This window comes from Anomaloglossus baeobatrachus, chromosome 4, assembly GCF_048569485.1.
Source record: "Anomaloglossus baeobatrachus isolate aAnoBae1 chromosome 4, aAnoBae1.hap1, whole genome shotgun sequence".
Classification (NCBI taxonomy): domain Eukaryota; kingdom Metazoa; phylum Chordata; class Amphibia; order Anura; family Aromobatidae; genus Anomaloglossus; species Anomaloglossus baeobatrachus.
Window position 1 is genome coordinate 120,539,459 of NC_134356.1, and position 18,603 is coordinate 120,558,061.

General features: G+C 48.0%; 1 protein-coding gene across 1 annotated transcript; it reads left to right on the plus strand.

The window, feature by feature from the left end:
• The first annotated feature begins 606 nt into the window (after positions 1 to 606).
• Positions 607 to 6,004, plus strand: LOC142303278 (uncharacterized). The gene is made up of 2 exons (XM_075344521.1): positions 607 to 695; positions 891 to 6,004. Exon 2 carries the CDS (start codon positions 1,096 to 1,098, stop codon positions 5,557 to 5,559), a length of 4,464 nt encoding a protein of 1,487 aa, XP_075200636.1. The 5' UTR covers positions 607 to 695; positions 891 to 1,095; the 3' UTR covers positions 5,560 to 6,004.
• The last annotated feature ends 12,599 nt before the right edge of the window (positions 6,005 to 18,603 follow it).

Genomic DNA, 18,603 nt, shown 5'->3' on the forward strand with positions numbered 1-18,603 from the left:
GTCACTAGGATTATGTGAAATAATGTAGAGTCAGCATTCCACTTCTCTGTGTTGGTGTAGTGGAAGGCTCTATGCTTGGGCTATGAGAGGACATGGGTTTAACTCTGAGGCAAGGCCCATGGACTTTGTATGGCTGCATGTAACTGCCTAGTCCAATGAACTGTGTTACCTATGAGTGCCCATTGGATTGATAGGCCAGGTACTGTCTTTTGCTTTTGTTTGGCCATGTTGTGTGCGCAGTCACTAGGATTTTGTGAATTAATGTAGAACCAGTTTCCCACTTCTCTGTTTCGGTGTAGTGTTAGGCTCTTTGCTTGGGCTGCGAGAGGTTGTGGTTTTGACTCTGAGGCAAGACCCATTGTCATGCCTTCATAGAAATGCATATAATTATTTTATTATGCCAAGTAATAAGATTACATTTAGTAATTGACATTGATACTGTCCACTTGTCCAGTGATATCCAACAGCGCCATCTGTTGACAATGTTGTCTTACTGCAGTTAGTTTAATGTTTCACTGGTTACTGTGCAATGAAAATTGTCCTACCAAGGCTTATGTAGTTACCCATCAGACCTTGCATAGGCTCTGCCCCTTCTTCTTCAGCAGCCATTTCAGTTACATGAACACACACATTCTGCATGCTGAATATCTCTCCAGATCTCTGCTCCTTATGTTTGCCTCTACATAGCACAGTCGGTGAGTTATGATCCCCTGGTTAGGGCTCATCAAAATTATAATGTAGTTGGTCTGTTCTGCAAGTATTATCCTGTCATTAGCTAATATGTATTCGCCATGTAGTGCATTTACCCTGCATGTCCTGTATCAAATGGAATGCTATGTAACTCAGATATGTTGTATGTTGTACTTAGTATTTTCATTTATTTCTTGTAGTTTTACACTGATCTCATTAATAAAAGTTGTAAAGGACCCCCAGCGTCCGAGTCAATGCATTGATGGGAAAGAGTTAAGCTGTCTGTCAACTCGTCTTCCAACGCACAGATTGAGGGTGCCAGAACAGTAAAACGACTGCTATTAACGGGGTTGAAGCATAGACGCCGACTTCTATCAGAGAGCAGTCAAGCCGCATACAGACACCATGTCAGATAGAGGATCTGAAGTTTATGTAACACGCTCCCATGTAAGCTCGTCAGCTTCAAGGAAGTCTGTGAGCAGCGCTGCAATTGCCACCGCCAGGGCGAAGGCGGAAGCCGCCAAAGTGAGAGCTGCCTTTGCTGAACAAGAGTTGAAATTAAAGACAGAAAAAGCACGTCTAGAAGCCGACCTTGCAAAACTTGCTGTAGACACAGAAGCAGCAGCAGCAGAAGCTGAAGTACAGGCTTTAGAAGAAGCAGCACGCAGCGACAGTAAAAGTTTCAGGTTAAGGCTCGGACCCGAACTCAGTCATCGGGATATCTCACAACGCACTTCAGACTACGTACTAAAGCATACCGCATCAGACGACCGTCTACATTCAGCTCCAAGAGAGAGACTTAATCCTGCCATTCAGCCATCAACCTTCATTCAACAAACATCCCATGTTAAGCATGAAGGTAATTCCGTCCACCTAACACCATCAGTGTCACCTGCACCCAAGTTTGTAGATTCCTATTACACAGCGAACCGTCCCAAAATGGAGGACCCCGATGGTGACTATCATGGCGACAACGTATTTGATGGCAACAATAACTCACTGGGACCTCATCATAGCAACATGTATCAGGACCACCCTCTCAGAAATCAAGAGCTACCAGATTTCCTCAAGTTCTTCGCACGCCGTGAGTTACTCACCAAAGGTCTTTTAAAGTTTAACGACCGTCCTGAAAGTTACAGAGCGTGGAGAGCTTCCTTCAGAAACGCCACGGCCGGCCTGGACATCTCTGCCAATGAAGAGATCGATCTCTTGGTCAAGTGGCTAGGAAACGAATCAGCAGAACATGCAAAACGCATCAGGGATATCAGCATCAACCACCCGAGCAAAGGTTTGTGCCTGTTATGGGAGAGACTTGATGAGTGCTATGGCTCTTCAGAGAGGATAGAAGAATCCCTCTTCAAAAGGTTGGAGGACTTTCCCAAGATCTCTAATAAGAGCTTTCACATGCTAAGAGAATTGAGCGACCTCTTGGTAGAACTCCAAGTCGCCAAGTTTGAAGGAGACCTGCCAGGCCTCGCGTCCCTAGATGCAGCCAGAGGTATTAAACCCATAGTGAATAAGTTGCCTTACAGTCTGCAAGAGAAATGGTTGAACCGGGGTTCAGATTACAAACAACGTCACAACGTGCCGTTTCCTCCATTCCATGTCTTCGTAGATTTTGTGCGCCAGCAAGCCAAGATCAGGAATGATCCCAGCTTTGACCTTTCCACCGCAGATCCCATCAACCCACGAACAGGTAAGCCTGCTCCAGTACGCAACCCTCGAGGCTCACCTATCACTGTACACAAAACTAATGTGTCTGCTACAGATTCATCACGCAAGACCCACAGTACAACAGAACCTGAAGGGTCACTAACAATTGACCCAGACAAAGAGTGCCCCCTACACAAAAGGCCTCACCCACTGCAACAGTGCAGGAGTTTTAGAGGAAAATCTCTTAAAGACCGTAGAATCTTCCTCAGAGAAAACAACATATGTTACAGATGTTGTGCATCCACATCTCACTTAGCTAGAGACTGCAATGCCAGTATCACTTGTTCGGAGTGTAACAGTCAAGAGCACAGCACAGCTCTACACCCAGAACCAGCCCCACAGAATTCCACGCACATCGACCGACTTACAGAGCACGGCGGGGAGGAGACAGAGAGTACACCTCCTGAAGTGTCACCCCAGTGCACTCAAGTTTGTGGAGAAGGTCTCACTAACAAATCCTGCTCAAAGATCTGTCTGGTTACAGTTTACCCTATGGGCTACAGAGAAAAAGCGGTTAAACTCTATGCTATACTCGACGACCAGAGTAATAGATCACTCGCCAGCTCAGCTTTCTTTGACATCTTTGGAATCAAGGGACTTAGCTGCTCCTACTCACTGAAAACATGTACAGGAGTGAGTGAAGAATCTGGCAGGAGGGCAACAGGTTATCAAATCGAATCCCTAGATGGGAAGACATCCTTACCCCTTCCTACATTAATCGAGTGCAATGCCATCCCGAACAATAGAGAAGAGATACCCACTCCAGAAGCGGCACTACACCATCCCCATTTGAGAAACATAGCGCATCTCATTCCTGCACTTAATTCCCAAGCCAAGTTGGTCCTTTTGCTGGGGAGAGACATCATCAGAGTTCACAAGGTGAGGAAACAGATAAACGGTCCTCATAACTCACCCTACGCTCAGAAGCTAGATCTAGGATGGGTAGTTATAGGGGACGTCTGCCTCGGGAATGCTCACAAGCCGAACAACGTCCAATCTCTCTACACGAACACATTGGAGAGTGGCCGTCCATCCTTTTTCCTACCCTGCCCCAACAAATTCCTAGTGAAGGAGAATCTCACCAATTCAGCACACTTAAATGGTGGGAAAGACAGATACGCCATGGATGAATTGTGCGACGGAGACAAAGATCATCTAGGGTGCGCTGTCTTTCAAAAGACCAAACAAGATTATAAACTAGCCCATTCCATTGAAGATGAGACCTTCCTGGAGATAATGGATCAAGGATTTCACAAGGATGAAAACGACAGCTGGGTGGCTCCACTACCATTCAAGCCACAAAGACCCCGTCTTCCTAACAACAAAGAGATGGCACTAAAGCGCCTTACCTACTTAAAGCCAAGTTTCTCAAAGAAGCCAGAAATGGAGGTACATTTCTTTGCTTTCATGGACAAAATATTCAAAATACCAACCGACCAAAATCCTGCAGACCATGCGACCAGAGCGGTATCGGCACCACGCCTCAAAGACACTAACTGGCTAGTCAGACCTGCATTTCTGTATCAACCAGTACCCACTGCTCACGAGACACATACACATGAACTCTTCGAACCAGAATCAGATGTAGAGCTACGGCCTCAAGTTTCCACACTTAGCACAACGATCACCAACAGGCACCTTGATTCTCGCCGCTTCCTCAGATTCTCTACCTGTAGATCGGCCTACAGAGCCTTGACTTGCCTGATCCATGTCATTAGATCCTTTAAAAACAGACAGTCGAGACCAGCTCCATGCAAAGGCTGGCATCGTTGTCATAAAGCTTACACAGTAGAAGAGCTCACGCAAGCCAAACACGCAATCATCTGTTGTGTACAGCATGAAGCTTATACCCAGACTCTAGAGTCCCTCCGGAACCACAGAAGTGTCCCAAAAGATAGTCCCCTTAAAAAACTGGACCCGTTTGTGGATACTCAAGGACTGCTGAGAGTCGGGGGACGAATTTCAAATGCAAAGCTTGAAAATGACGAGTGTACTCCAATCATTGTTCCTCATGGCCATGTTGCTTTCCTGCTGGTTGAGCATTATCACGCACAGGTTAGACATCAAGGGCGCTTGATAACTGAAGGAGCCCTACGGGAAGCGGGTTTCTGGATAACAGGAGCTAAGCGACTTGTGAGTAGAGTCATCTTCAAATGTATCATCTGCAGGAAACTCCGTGGTTCTTGTCAATCCCAAAAAATGGCAGACCTACCAGCAGACCGTTTGAGTACCGAACCTCCTTTTACTAACGTGGGCCTCGATGTGTTTGGTCCCTGGTCAGTTGTCACACGTCAGACTAGGGGAGGACATGCAAACAGCAAGCGCTGGGCCGTCTTGTTCACATGTTTGAGTATTAGAGCCGTACACATAGAAGTCATTGAGACAATGGACACATCCAGCTTCATAAATGCCTTCAGACGATTCATTTCTCTCAGAGGACATGTAAAGCATATACGCTCTGACAGAGGATCTAACTTTGTAGGAGCATGTGGTGAACTAAAGATTCCCTCAAATCTGGACATTAACCAAGTAGAAAGACGTCTTTCAGAACTAGGTTGTACGTGGACCTTTAACCCACCGCACTCATCTCATATGGGAGGTGTGTGGGAGCGCATGATCGGCATCGCTCGCAGAATCCTCGATTCCATCTTTCTGCAACTTGGTCCTTCGAAGCTCACTCATGAGACTCTAACAACCTTCATGGCCGAGGTAGTAGCTATAATGAACGCCAGACCACTGGTTCCCATATCCAATGACCCTGATGACCTATCTCTGCTCACCCCTTCAACTCTCCTCACCCAGAAGTTTAATGTGAGTATGCCGACTTCTGGAGAGTTTACTACAAAAGACTTGTACAAATCTCAATGGAAAAGAGTTCAAATGTTAGCAGACCTTTTCTGGACTAAGTGGAGAAAACAATATCTCTCTACATTACAGACAAGAGACAAATGGCAAGATAGTAGACCCAACATGAAACCTGGGAATGTCGTCCTAGTGAAGAACACTCAGTCTAAAAGGAACGAGTGGCCTCTAGGATTGGTAACCAAGGTCTTCCCAAGTCAAGACGGACAGGTCAGGAAAGTGGAAATCAAGATTCCCAAGCAAAGTGGAAAGCTGTTTCTTAGACCTGTATCTGAACTTATTCTATTGCTCTAGTTTAAGTTTGTGGCATTCCCCCGGATGCCAGACGGGGAGTGTCATGCCTTCATAGAAATGCATATAATTATTTTATTATGCCAAGTAATAAGATTACATTTAGTAATTGACATTGATACTGTCCACTTGTCCAGTGATATCCAACAGCGCCATCTGTTGACAATGTTGTCTTACTGCAGTTAGTTTAATGTTTCACTGGTTACTGTGCAATGAAAATTGTCCTACCAAGGCTTATGTAGTTACCCATCAGACCTTGCATAGGCTCTGCCCCTTCTTCTTCAGCAGCCATTTCAGTTACATGAACACACACATTCTGCATGCTGAATATCTCTCCAGATCTCTGCTCCTTATGTTTGCCTCTACATAGCACAGTCGGTGAGTTATGATCCCCTGGTTAGGGCTCATCAAAATTATAATGTAGTTGGTCTGTTCTGCAAGTATTATCCTGCCATTAGCTAATATGTATTCGCCATGTAGTGCATTTACCCTGCATGTCCTGTATCAAATGGAATGCTATGTAACTCAGATATGTTGTATGTTGTACTTAGTATTTTCATTTATTTCTTGTAGTTTTACACTGATCTCATTAATAAAAGTTGTAAAGGACCCCCAGCGTCCGAGTCAATGCATTGATGGGAAAGAGTTAAGCTGTCTGTCAACTCGTCTTCCAACGCACAGATTGAGGGTGCCAGAACACCCATGGACTTTGTATGCCTGCATGTAATTGCCTAGTCCAATGGACTGTGTTGCCTATGAGTTTTCATTGGATTGATAGGCCAGGTACTGTCTTTTGCTTTTGTTTGGCCATGTTATTTGTGCAGTCACTGGGATTATGTGAATTAATGTAGCATCAGTTTCCCACATCTCTGTGTTGGCGTAGTGGTATGCTATTTGCTTGGGCTGAGAGAGGTTGTGGGTTCGACTCTGAGGCAAAGCCCATGGACTTTGTATGGCTGCATGTAATTGCCTAGTCCAATGGACTGTGTTACCTATGAGTTTCCTTTGAATTGATAGGCCAGGTACTGTCTTTTGCTTTTGTTTGGCCATGTTGTGTGCGCAGTCACTAGGATTATGTGAATTAATGTAGAGTCGGTTTCCCGCTTCTCTTTGTTGGTGTAGTGGTAGGCTCTTTGTTTGGGCTGAGAAAGGTTGTGGGTTTGACTCTGAGGCAAGGCCCATGGACATTGTATGGCTGCATGTAATTGCCTAGTCAAATGGACTGTGTTACCTATGAGTTTCCAATGGATTGATAGGCCAGGTACTGTCTTTGGCTTTTGACTTGAACACCCTAGGGGTATGAGACACCCGGTGCCGGGCCGGACTAGTCCAGGGGTCGTCAGTGGTGGCGGGGCCCGGCTCCATGGCCCTGGTGGGTGTCAATTAATATGGCTGGTGACTTGGGAGTAATTAAAGTCTTTATTTCGTGACGCCACCTGTGTTTTGCGGCTATTAAGCCACCGCTGCTGTGTGAGGCCTCCGGGGTGATGATATGCCAGCAATGGTGGTACTGCTCCCCACAGGTGGAGCAGTGCCCCGGGGACACTGTTGGTGCTCGTGAGAGTCTATGGTGTTGTGTGGATAACACGGTGCAGGGCCGACAGGCAATGAAAGAAACAGGCACAAACAACAGTCTCTTTACCTTCTCCTCTTTTACTTCACAAACGGTTAGTCCTGGGAGACCGTTACAGGTGGTAGAGGGCTCCGGCCGGCTTGGAAGTAACTGAGATGTCGTTTTGGCCAGATGAGTATGAGGCCTACTCCTGTTCTTTTCCTTACTGTGATAGGACCCTGCTCTCTGAATTTAGCAATGGCCCTCTTGCTGCTGGGACTGGTGGTATGTCCCTTTCCCTCTGTGGTATTCTGCGCAGGCCCTCTCTGGTGCTTCTCTGCTGGAGTCCACACCGGGCCCCGATGATGCAGCTGTACCTTCGGGCTGTTTATGGGCCAGGTGCTTGCAGCTCTCCTGCCCTTCGGATTCGGCTACCAGGGAGTATTTTAGGCCCTGGTTGCCACAGACTCCGATGTCCGAGTCTCTTCTGTGCCTCTCTGCTCCTCCTGCTTCCCTGGGCCAAGCTGCTCCAGCTCTAGGCCCCAGTTCCACAGGACAGCACACTCTGCGTCTGTACTCTCTGCTTTCTCCTACCGACTGAACACTAACCCCTCCCTCAGGTCAGGCTTAAGGAATGCTCCCTGGAATTCCAGGTTCAGAGCTCCTCCTGCTGGCCTGAGGGAGGAACTGCGTTGGATGTTAAACTTACTGGCCAATAGACCTCCCAATTACCTCCAAGCTCAGCATTAACCCTTTGGAGGGGCAATGCTGTTGTGGCGACCAGGTCCTGGGGCACCACACTCCCCCTTAGTTAAACTCAGTTCTCCCGGACTGAAGAAAACAAAACAAAACATGTTACAACCTTAAACAACTATAAGAGTCCAGTGTGGCTCCCTACCGGGTGTCCATTACACTGCTCCATGGGAGACCCGCCATGATAAAACCCCCAACGTAGGCTCTGGGCGTGCGTCAGAGCATTGATGACCCCACTCTATGCACGCCGGACGGGTTTTTCTTCAGGGGTGCTGAGCACACTGGTGCTAACTATGTACAATTAGAGTGTTGGCCACCCATAGTCCAGTGGCCCAATTGTCCATTTACTTAATCACCTAAAATAAAACATTACATACAAGACATTTTCACATAACTATATACATTCTAATAGGTACTTTTTCTTTTTATGTTCTATACCTTGGATGGGGCTGTCCCCGAGTGCTACGTTGGGACCGGCGTAGCTCTGGGGTTTGTCCCTGACTACTTGGAGTGTCTGCCCCCTCCGTGTTACTGGTAGGCCTAACCCTGACAGTTATGCGTGTTGGTTGCCTACGGGGTCTCAGATTCGCCAAGGGTACGACAGGTTCACCACTGGCAGGGGGTTGATTCTCCTGTTCTACTGCTGGCGTGTCATCTTGTGTTGGGGCGGACAGTTCCTTAGATGGATCTGGAACCTCTTCTGTCTCTGGCTCGACCAACTGCGGGAACGTCAAGACTGGTACCACTATGGCCTTATTTATTCGGGTCCAAGTTTTGGGGAATTTGCCAAGGATTGTTTGTATCATCTCTTCCTCTTTTTCTTGAATTTCTTCCACTTCTTTTTGGATTTTGCACTGCTCAGGGCACGCTTTCAGGCGGTCTCTGGACACTGTTTGATAAGTCTTGCCTTCATCTTTGCTTATGAGGCATACCTTACTATTGTCAAAGTTGGAGGGAATAATGGTGTAGGGTTCATTCTCCCACTGATCATCTAATTTATGCGCCCTACGCTTTTTCTTGAGGACCTGTTCTCCAGGTGCTAAGGGAGTTGCTGGGGCTGTTGATTGTAGTTCTGCTCTTGTCTCGTTCTTGCTTGGGACAGGCTCTTTTCTACGCATTCCTGGACTTTGCGGTACTGCTGTTGTCGCTCTGTATCCCAATCTTCTATTTCTTGAACCGCTTCAGGTTACACAGTTCCCATCTCAAAGTCCACAGGTAACTTGCCAGGTCTTGCTCGCAACAAGTAAGCAGAGCTGCAGTTTGTCGAGTTTACTGGGATATGGTTATACAGGTCTACCAGATCTGGTAACTTCTCTGGCCATTGGTTTCTTTCTTCCAGAGGTAGAGTCTTGAGCATATCAATAACCACATGGTTCATCTTCTCGCACAATCCATTGGTTTGGGGGTGGTACGGTGTTGCTCTGATTTTCTTACAGCCGTACATGTTACAGAACTCTTGGAACACTTCTGCCTCGAATGCAGGACCTTGATCAGTCAGTACCCTTTCCGGATAACCGTGAGGTCGACAAAAGTATGCCTGAAATGCTCTAGCTGCTGTTCTGGCTGTCTGGTCCTTCACAGGCACTACTACCAGGAAACGAGAATAATGGTCCACAATGGTGAGGGCGTACACATAGCCTGACCGGCTTGGTGTTAACTTCACGTGGTCCAGGGCCACCAACTCCAGGGGCTGCTTCATGACAATTGGCTGTAGGGGAGACCTCTGGCTGGCATCATCCTTCCGCCTCAGGTTACACGGATCACAGTCTCGGCACCACTTCTCGACTGTCTTTCTCATGTGCACCCAGTAGAACCGATCGCGGAGTAGGGTCTCCAACTTCTTTCACCCGAAGTGTCCAGCTTTATCATGGTAATCTGCTAGGACCATTGGAGCAAGCCTCTGTGGGACCACTATCTGCCAGACGAGTTCATTCGTTCGCCAGTTGACATATCTCTTGCAGAGCTTGCCTTGGTAGGTGAACAGTCGTCCCCTCTCCTTCCACAACTGCTGGGCTTCTTGTGGAGCGTCTGGACCGAGACGGGTCTCAGCTTGTGCTAGCTTTTCTTTGACCAATCGCACGGCCAGGTCACCGTTCTGTGTCTCTTCCCAATTATGGTGGAGTAATGGGTTGACCGAGACCTCGTGCTGGCTCGAGCGCTTCACTCCTACAGCATGCTCACACTGGGAAACACCTTGGTGATGGAAAGCCGGTAACTCTATCTCTTCGAGTTCATCCAGGTCTTCTCCAGACTCAGGTAAGTGAGGCATTCTGGACAGCGCATCAGCATTGTTATTCTTCTTGCCAGCCCGGTACTTGATGGTAAAGTCAAAGTTAGACAGCCGGGCCATCCATCGCTGCTCCAACGCACCTAACTTGGCTGTTGCTAGAAGTGTCAACGGGTTGTTGTCCGTGAAGATGGTGAACTTGGCCGATGCCAGATAGTGCTTGAAGCGTTCCGTCACTGCCCAAACAATAGCGAGGAACTCCAGCTTGAAGGAACTGTAGTTTTCTGGATTCCTTTCTGTGGGACGAAGCTTCCTACTGGCGTAAGCTATCACCTTCTCCCGGCCTCCCTGCACCTGGGACAGAACTGCTCCCAGTCCCACGTTGCTGGCGTCTGTGTACAGTACAAACGGCTGGCTGTAGTCAGGGTAGGCCAGAATTTCTTCTCCCGTGAGAGCCCCTTTCAGCCGGACAAAAGATGTTTCTATTTGACTGTTCCATTCAAATGGAGGGCTTTGCTTCTTAGCCTTCTTTGGCTGCCCCACCAAGATATCTTGAAGAGACGCTGCAATCTTGGTGAAACCATCAATGAATCTTCGGTAGTAGCCCACCAGCCCAAGGAACTGCCGCACCTCCTTTACCGTGGTGGGTCTTGGCCAGTCCTTGATTACGGTGACTTTCTCCGGATCAGGTGCCACACCTTCTGCGCTGACCACATGACCCAGGTACTGTACCTTTGGCTTCAAGAGGTGACATTTGGACGGCTTTATCTTCAGGCCATACTCCAACAAGGACTCAAACACTTCTGCTAAGTGTCTCAGGTGGTCTTCGTAGGTCTTGGAGTAGACTATGACGTCATCCAGGTACAATAGCACGGTTTCAAAGTTGTGATGGCCCAAGCAGCACTCCATCAATCTCTGAAATGTCCCTGGGGCATTGCAGAGCCCGAACGGCATACAATTGAACTCGCAGAGACCCATTGGTGTCATGAATGCAGTCTTCTCCTTGTCCTCCTCTGCCACGGGAACCTGCCAATACCCACTGGTGAGCTCCAGGGTGGAGAAAGAATTAGCTGATTTTAAGGCTGTTAGTGACTCTTCTATTCTGGGTAGTGGATAAGCATCTTTATGTGTAATGCGGTTAATTTGTCTGTAATCTACGCACATTCTCATTTTACCAACTTTTTTCTTTACGAGCACTAGTGGAGCTGCCCAAGGGGTTACAACTATCTCTGATAACCCCAGCCTCCTTCATTTCCCGTAACATTTCTTTGGCACGCTGATACTGTGCTGGGGGTACAGGGCGGTATCTCACTTTAATGGGATGATGATCACCCGTGGGGATTTGATGTTTAACCCCTTTTACCTGCCCAAAATCTAGGGGGTGTTTGCTGAAGACCCGCTCGTACTCCTGTACCACCCGGTAAACCCCATGCTTTTGGTGTGAGGGGGTGGAGTCGGTGCCCACATGTAATTTTTGGCACCAGTCTTCCAGCTGTCCCTTGGAGCCATTGTCTTCCGCCTGGTCGGACGGGATCAAGGGTTCCACTGCTTTGATGGTATTGTTACTGACAGTGTACAGTTTTGCTACAGTGGCGTACCGGGGCAATTTGGCTTCCTCCTCCCCACAATTCAGGACACGGACGGGCACTCTTCCCTTGCGGACGTCTGCTACCCCTCTGGCTATCAGGACTCCAGGCCTGCTGTCTGAATACACCGGATCTACCAAGGCCTGGTAATCTTGACCCTTGAGGCCTATTGCTGCCCGACACCATATCAACATTTCACTTCTTGGGGGTATTGCAATGGGGAGGGGGTCACTTACTCTCACACTGCCAATTTCTCCTCCGGCCAGCTCTACCTGCTGCCTCCTCATCAGGGCTCGGATTTCCCTCTGTAGGGCACGCTGCTGCCCGGTGCTGGCAGTTTCAGACGCCTGCTACAACAAAATTATCACTTCGGCAATACAATTGTCCATCACATTTGTACCAATGGTTAGCAGTGGGTTAGATTCCTTGCGATCAATATCTACAATTATCATCCCCTGATACGGCAATTCTACCCACCCCACTTTAATGGTTACTTCCTTGTTCCCAATTTGAGGCAAGGGCTGACCATTACTGGCCACAATTGTTAAATCATCATCTGGGCCATGGTCAATGTCTGAATCAGCCCAATATCTTTTGTACAGTTTATAAGGGATGGTTGTTACCTGGGACCCCGTATCCAGGAGGGCATTCAAAGGGATCCCATCCAGCACAATAGGAAGGACCGGGCGTCCTCCCACATACTTGCTGCGACTGGGGTTTGAGCCGGGCTTCCTTACACCTGGGGGTTGGCTCCTGGCCCCAGGTTCGGCCCGTTTAAAGGACAGTGTCTTGCAATATGGCCCGCCTGGCTGCAGCGGCGGCAGATCGGTTGTCCCGTTGAATCATACCGGTCTGTGTCTTTTCCTCGGGTCGGCGGAATCCTCCTCTGTCGCATCCATGGGACGTCATCTGGGCTGGAGGCCAACTCGATTCTTGCAGGCGATGGGGTCACTTGTAGAGACTGCACGGTCTTGGCAAGGGCAGCTACAGTCTTGGTCAGCTCCTGGACCTGCTGTCTGAGCTCTGCAGCGGGATCCTTATCCAGGGACTGCGCCTCAGCCCCTGCAGCGGCTCGTGTTGCAGGCACCACCCCTGGGTACGTGATAGCAAGAGGCCGGAGGGGTACTGGGTCATTCAGTGTAGATTCTCTCAGTACCCGGATGGCCTGGTCCTTAAACTTTGCAAAGTCCAGAGCAGGGTTCTGCAGGACCATGATACGCAGCTGGGTCCTGTGGGCATCTGACAGGAGCCCTTCTATGAACTGCTCAGTTAGGAGTTTGTCTTCTTCATGTACACTCTCTGGGTCCACCTGTTTAATTGCTTTCAGGGCCTCCTGCAAGTTTAAGGCATAGTCCCGTATGCTGTCTGTGGCCCGTTGTTTGCACCCAAAGAATCTCATCTTTATTTCTGCTGCGGTGCGGGTGTCAAAAGTACTCTTTAACTTGGCCAGTATCTGGGTTGCTGTCCCTTTATCTGTATCAGACCAGGACTTCACTTCACGCTGGGCCGCGCCGGCTAGCTGCCCCATTAATATGCCCACCTTCTGGCTCTCAGTCAGCGGATACACTCTAAACAAGCTGTGCAGCCTTTCTCTGAAGTCGCTCAGGGTATGTGACTCCCCGGAGTACTGCGGCAGCCATTCTGCTCCCGGGATGTAAGGCATTGTGATCGGCATTACCGGCGCTACAGCGGGGGCTGGGGCGACGGTGACTGGGATTACATCGGCCGGTGCTGCTGCGTCTTGAGCTACTACAGCCACCTGCTCTCCCTCTGTGTCGGGCCCTGATGATGCAGCTGTACCTTCGGGCTGTTTATGGGCCAGGTGCTTGCAGCTCTCCTGCCCTTCGGATTCGGCTACCAGGGAGTATTTTAGGCCCTGGTGGCCACAGACTCTGATGTCCGAGTCTCTTCTGTGCCTCTCTGCTCCTCCTGTTTCCCTGGGCCAAGCTGCTCCAGCTCTAGGCCCCAGTTCCACAGGACAGCACACTCTGCGTCTGTACTCTCTGCTTTCTCCTACCGACTGAACACTAACCCCTCCCTCAGGTCAGGCTTAAGGAATGCTCCCTGGAATTCCAGGTTCAGAGCTCCCCCTGCTGGCCTGAGGGAGGAACTGCGTTGGATGTTAAACTTACTGGCCAATAGACCTCCCAATTACCTCCAAGCTCAGCATTAACCCTTTGGAGGGGCAATGCTGTTGTGGCGACCAGGTCCTGGGGCGCCACACTTTTGATTGTCCATGTTGTGTCCGCAGTCGGTAGGATTATGTGAATTAATGTAGAATCAGTTTCCCATTTCTCTGTGTTGGTGTAGTAGTAGGCTCTTTGCTTGGGCTGCGAGAGGTTGTGGGTTTAACTCTGAGGCAAGGCCCATGGATTTTGTATGGCTGCATGTAATTGCCTAGTCCAATGGACTGTGTTGTCTATGAGTTTCCATTGGATTGATAGGCCAGGTACTGTCTCTTGCTTTTGTTTGGCCATGTTGTGTGCGCAGTCACTAGAATTATGTGAATTATTGAATAATCAGTTTCCCACTTCTCTGTGTTGGTGTAGTGGTAGGCTCTTTGCTTGGGCTGCGAGAGATTGTGAGTCTGACTCTGAGGCAAGGCCCATGGACTTTGTATGGCTGCATGTAATTGCCTAGTCCAATGGACTGTGCTGCCTATGAGTTTCCAATGGATTGATAGGCCAGGTATTGTCTTTTGCTTTTGTTTGGCCATGTTGTGTGCGCAGTCACTAGGATTATGTGAATTAATGTAGAATCAGTTTCCCACTTCTCTGTGTTGGTGTAGTGCTGCAAATATCTTTGCACTAGTGGGACAATACAGAAGTCCAACAGCCACTTTTAGGATGCCACTAAGTTCACTCAGTGTTTGCTAGTATAATGGCTTAGTAACAATGAGCTTGAGTGTGCAAAGGACAGGAGGGTACAGTGGCAGGGTTGTGGGTCTGGGTAGAGGAAAGGAAGCCTGCCTTTCTATCCCTCCTAATGGGGAAATGCAGCGAGGAAATCCCTGACCTTAGCTACACAGACGCTGTCATCTTGTGTAGCTGTTAAACTCTATTTTAAACTCTGTCACCTATGGCTCTGACCCTGCCGGTATGAGCCCTTAAAAGGACTGATAGAAAGTTCTATTCCTATTCTGTACAGCACAGTATATAGAGCGTACACAGCAGTATCGGAGATAGGAGCTGCGCTAGCGGTGTCTGACACCAAGGACGCAGAAGGCAGATAATGGCGTGCTGGAGGAAAATGTCCGGTTTTATAATGCAGGGACATGTGACATGGACATCCTATCACACATGCCGTTGCTTCTCTGGCTAAAAGTCCACTTAGCTGTGTGTGTGTCTGGGATTGGCTGACATGCTGGCCCGACCCACTACACGCGCGCGCTTATGGAAGGTAGACAAGGGAAAAAAAAAATGGCAATCGCCATTATACATACAGCAGTGATCTGAATGCGCTGTTCCCGCACACTATACACTGAAATTTCATAATGGTGTGAGTCACAGAGTGACTTACACTATTACAGCAGAAAGCCAGCTAGTAATTAGCTGGTCTTTTTGCTGCTAGAACCAATCTCGAACGTATCTAGAACTATCAAGCTTTAGCAAAAAGCTCGAGTTCCAGTTCGATCTAGAACAGCCCCCAAAATCACTCGAGCCGCGAACCGCGCTCAACTCTACTAGTGACTACGCACACAACATGGCCAAACAAAAGCAAAAGACAGTACCTGGCCTATCAATCAAATGGAAACTTATAGGCAACACAGTCCAGTGGACTAATCAATTACATGCATCCATACAAAGTGCATGGGCCTTGCCTCAGAGTCAAACCCACAACCGCTCGCAGCCCAAGCAAATAGCCTACCACTACACCAACACAGAGAGGAGGGAAACTGATTCTACAATTATTCACATAATCCTAGTGACTGCGCACCCAGCATGGCCAAACAAAAGCTAAAGACAGTACCTGGCCTATCTATCGAATAGAAACTCATAGACAGCACAGTCCATTGGACTAGGCAATTACATGCAACCATACAAAGTCCATGGGCCTTGCCTCAGCGTCAAACCCACAAACTCTTGCAGCCCAAGAAAATAGCCTACCACTACACCAACACAGAGAAGAGGAAATCTGATTCTACAATAATTCACATAATCCTAGTGCCTGCGCACACAACATGGCCAAACAAAAGCAAAACACAGTACCTGGCTTATCAATCCAATGGAAACTCATAGGCAACTCATTCCATTGGACTAGGCAATTACATGCAGCCATATAAAGTCCATGGGCCTTGCCTCAGAGTCAAACCCACAACCTCTCGCAGCCCAAGCAAAGAGCCTACCACTACACCAACAAAGAGAAGTAGGAAACTGCTTCTACATTAATTCACATAATCCTAGTGACTGCGCACACAACATAGCCAAACAAAAGCAAGAGACAGTACCTGGCCTATCAATCCAATGGAAACTCATACGCAACACAGTCCATTGGACTAGGCAATTACAAGTAGCCATACAAAGTCCATGGTCTTTGCCTCAGAGTCAAACCCACAACGTCTTGCAGAACAAGCAAAGAGCCTACCACTACACCAACACAAAGAAGTGGGAAGCTGAGTCTACAATAATTCACATAATCCTAGTGACTGCGCACACAACATTGCTAAACAAAAGCAAAAGACTGTACCTGGTCTATAAATCCAATGGAAACTCATAAGCAACACAATCCATTGGACTATGCAATTAAATGCAGCCATACAAAGTCCATGGGCCTTGCCTCAGAGTCAATCCCACAACTTCTCTCAGCCCAAGCAAACAGCCTACCACTACACCAACACAAAGAAGTGGGAAGCTGAGTCTACATTAATTCACATAATACTACCGAATGCGCACACAACATGGCCAAACAAAAGCAAAAGACAGTACCTGGCCTATCAATCCATGGGAAACTCATAGGTAACACAGTCCATTGGAGTAGGCAATTACATGCAGCCATACAAAGTCCATGGGCCTTGCCTCAGAGACGAACCCACAACCTCTCACGGCCCAAGCAAAGAGCCTACTACTACACCAACACAGTGAAGTTGGAAGCTGATTCTACATTAATTCACATAATCCTACCGACTGCGCACACAACATGGCCAAACAAAAGCAAAAGACAATACCTGGCCTATCAATCCAATGGAAGCTCATAAGCAACACAGTCCATTGGACTAGGCAATTACATACAGCCATACAAAGTCCCTGGGAATTGCATTAGAGTCGAACACACAACCTCTCGTAGCCCAAGCAAAGAGCCTACCACTACACCAACACAGAGAAGAAGGAAACTGATTTTACATTAATTCACATAATCTTAGTGACTGCGCACACAACATGGCCAAACAAAAGCAAAAGACAGTACCTGGCCTATCAATCAAATCGAAACTCAAAGGCAACACAGTCCATTGGACTAGGCAATTACATGCAGCCATACAAAGTCCATGGGCCTTGCCTCAGAGTCAAACCCACAATCTCTCGCAGCGCAAGCAAAGAGCCTATCACTACACCAACACAGAGAAGTTGTAAACTGCCTCTACATTAATTCACATAATCCTAGTGACTGCGCACACAACATGGCGAAACAAAAGCAAAAGACAGTACCTGGCCTATCAATCCAATGGAATCTCATAGGCAACACAGTCCGTTGGACTAGGCAATTACATGCAGCCATACAAAGACCATGGGCCTTGCCTTAGAGTCGAACCCGCAACCTCTAGTAGCCCAAGCAAAGAGCCTATCACTACACCAACACAGAGAAGTTGTAAGCTGCCTCTACATTAATTCACATAATCCTAGTGACTGCGCACACAACATGGCCAAAAAAAAGCAAAAGACGGTACCTGGCCTATCAAACCAATGGAAACTCATAGGTAACACAGTCCATTCAACTAGGCAATTACATGCAGTCATCCAAAGTCCATGGGCCTTGCCTCAGAGTCGAACCCACAACCTCTTGTAGCCGAAGCCAAAAGTCTACCACTACACCAAAACAGAAAAGTGGGAAACCGACTCTACAATAATTCACATAATCCTAGTGACTGCGAACACAACATGGCCAAACAAAAGCAAAAGACAGAACCTGGCCTATCAATCCAATGGAAACTCATAGGCAACACAGTTCATTGGACTAGGCAATTACATGCAGTCATACAAAGTCCATGGGCCTTGCTTCGGAGTCAACCCCACAACCTCTCGCAGCGCAAGCAAAGAGCCTACCACTAAACCAACGAAGTCCATGGGCCTTGCTTCGGAGTCAAACCCACAACCTCTCACAGAACAAGCAAAGAGCCTACCACTACACCAACACAGAGAAGTGGGAAACTGATTCTACATTAATTCACATAATACTAGTGACTGCGCACACAACATAGTCAAACAAAAGCAAAACACAGTATCAGGCCTATCAATCCAATAAAAACTCATAGGCAACACAGTCCTTTTGACTAGACAATTACATGCAGCCATACAAAGTCCATGGACCTTGCCACAGAGTAAAACCCACAACCTCTCGCAGCCCAAGCAAAGAACCGACCACTACACCAACACAGAGAAGTGGGCAACTGATTCTACATTAATTCTCATAATCCTAGTGACTGCGCACACAACATGGCCAAACAAAAGCAAAAGACAGTACCTGGCCTATCAATCCATTGGAAACTCATAGGTAACACAGTCCATTGGACTAGGCAATTACATGCAACCATACAAAGTCCATGGGCCTTGCCTCAGAGTCGAACCCACAACCTCTCATAGCCCAAGCAAAGAGCCTACCACTACACCAAAACAGAAAAGCGGGAAACTGACTCTACATTAATTCACATAATGCTACCGACTGCGCACACAACATGGCTAAACAAAAGACAGTACCTTGCCTATCAATCCAATGGA

What these genes read in the sequence shown, in the direction of transcription:
- LOC142303278 (XM_075344521.1), top strand. Translation starts at nt 1,096, where the DNA reads ATGTCAGATAGAGGATCTGAAGTTTATGTAACACGCTCCCATGTAAGC.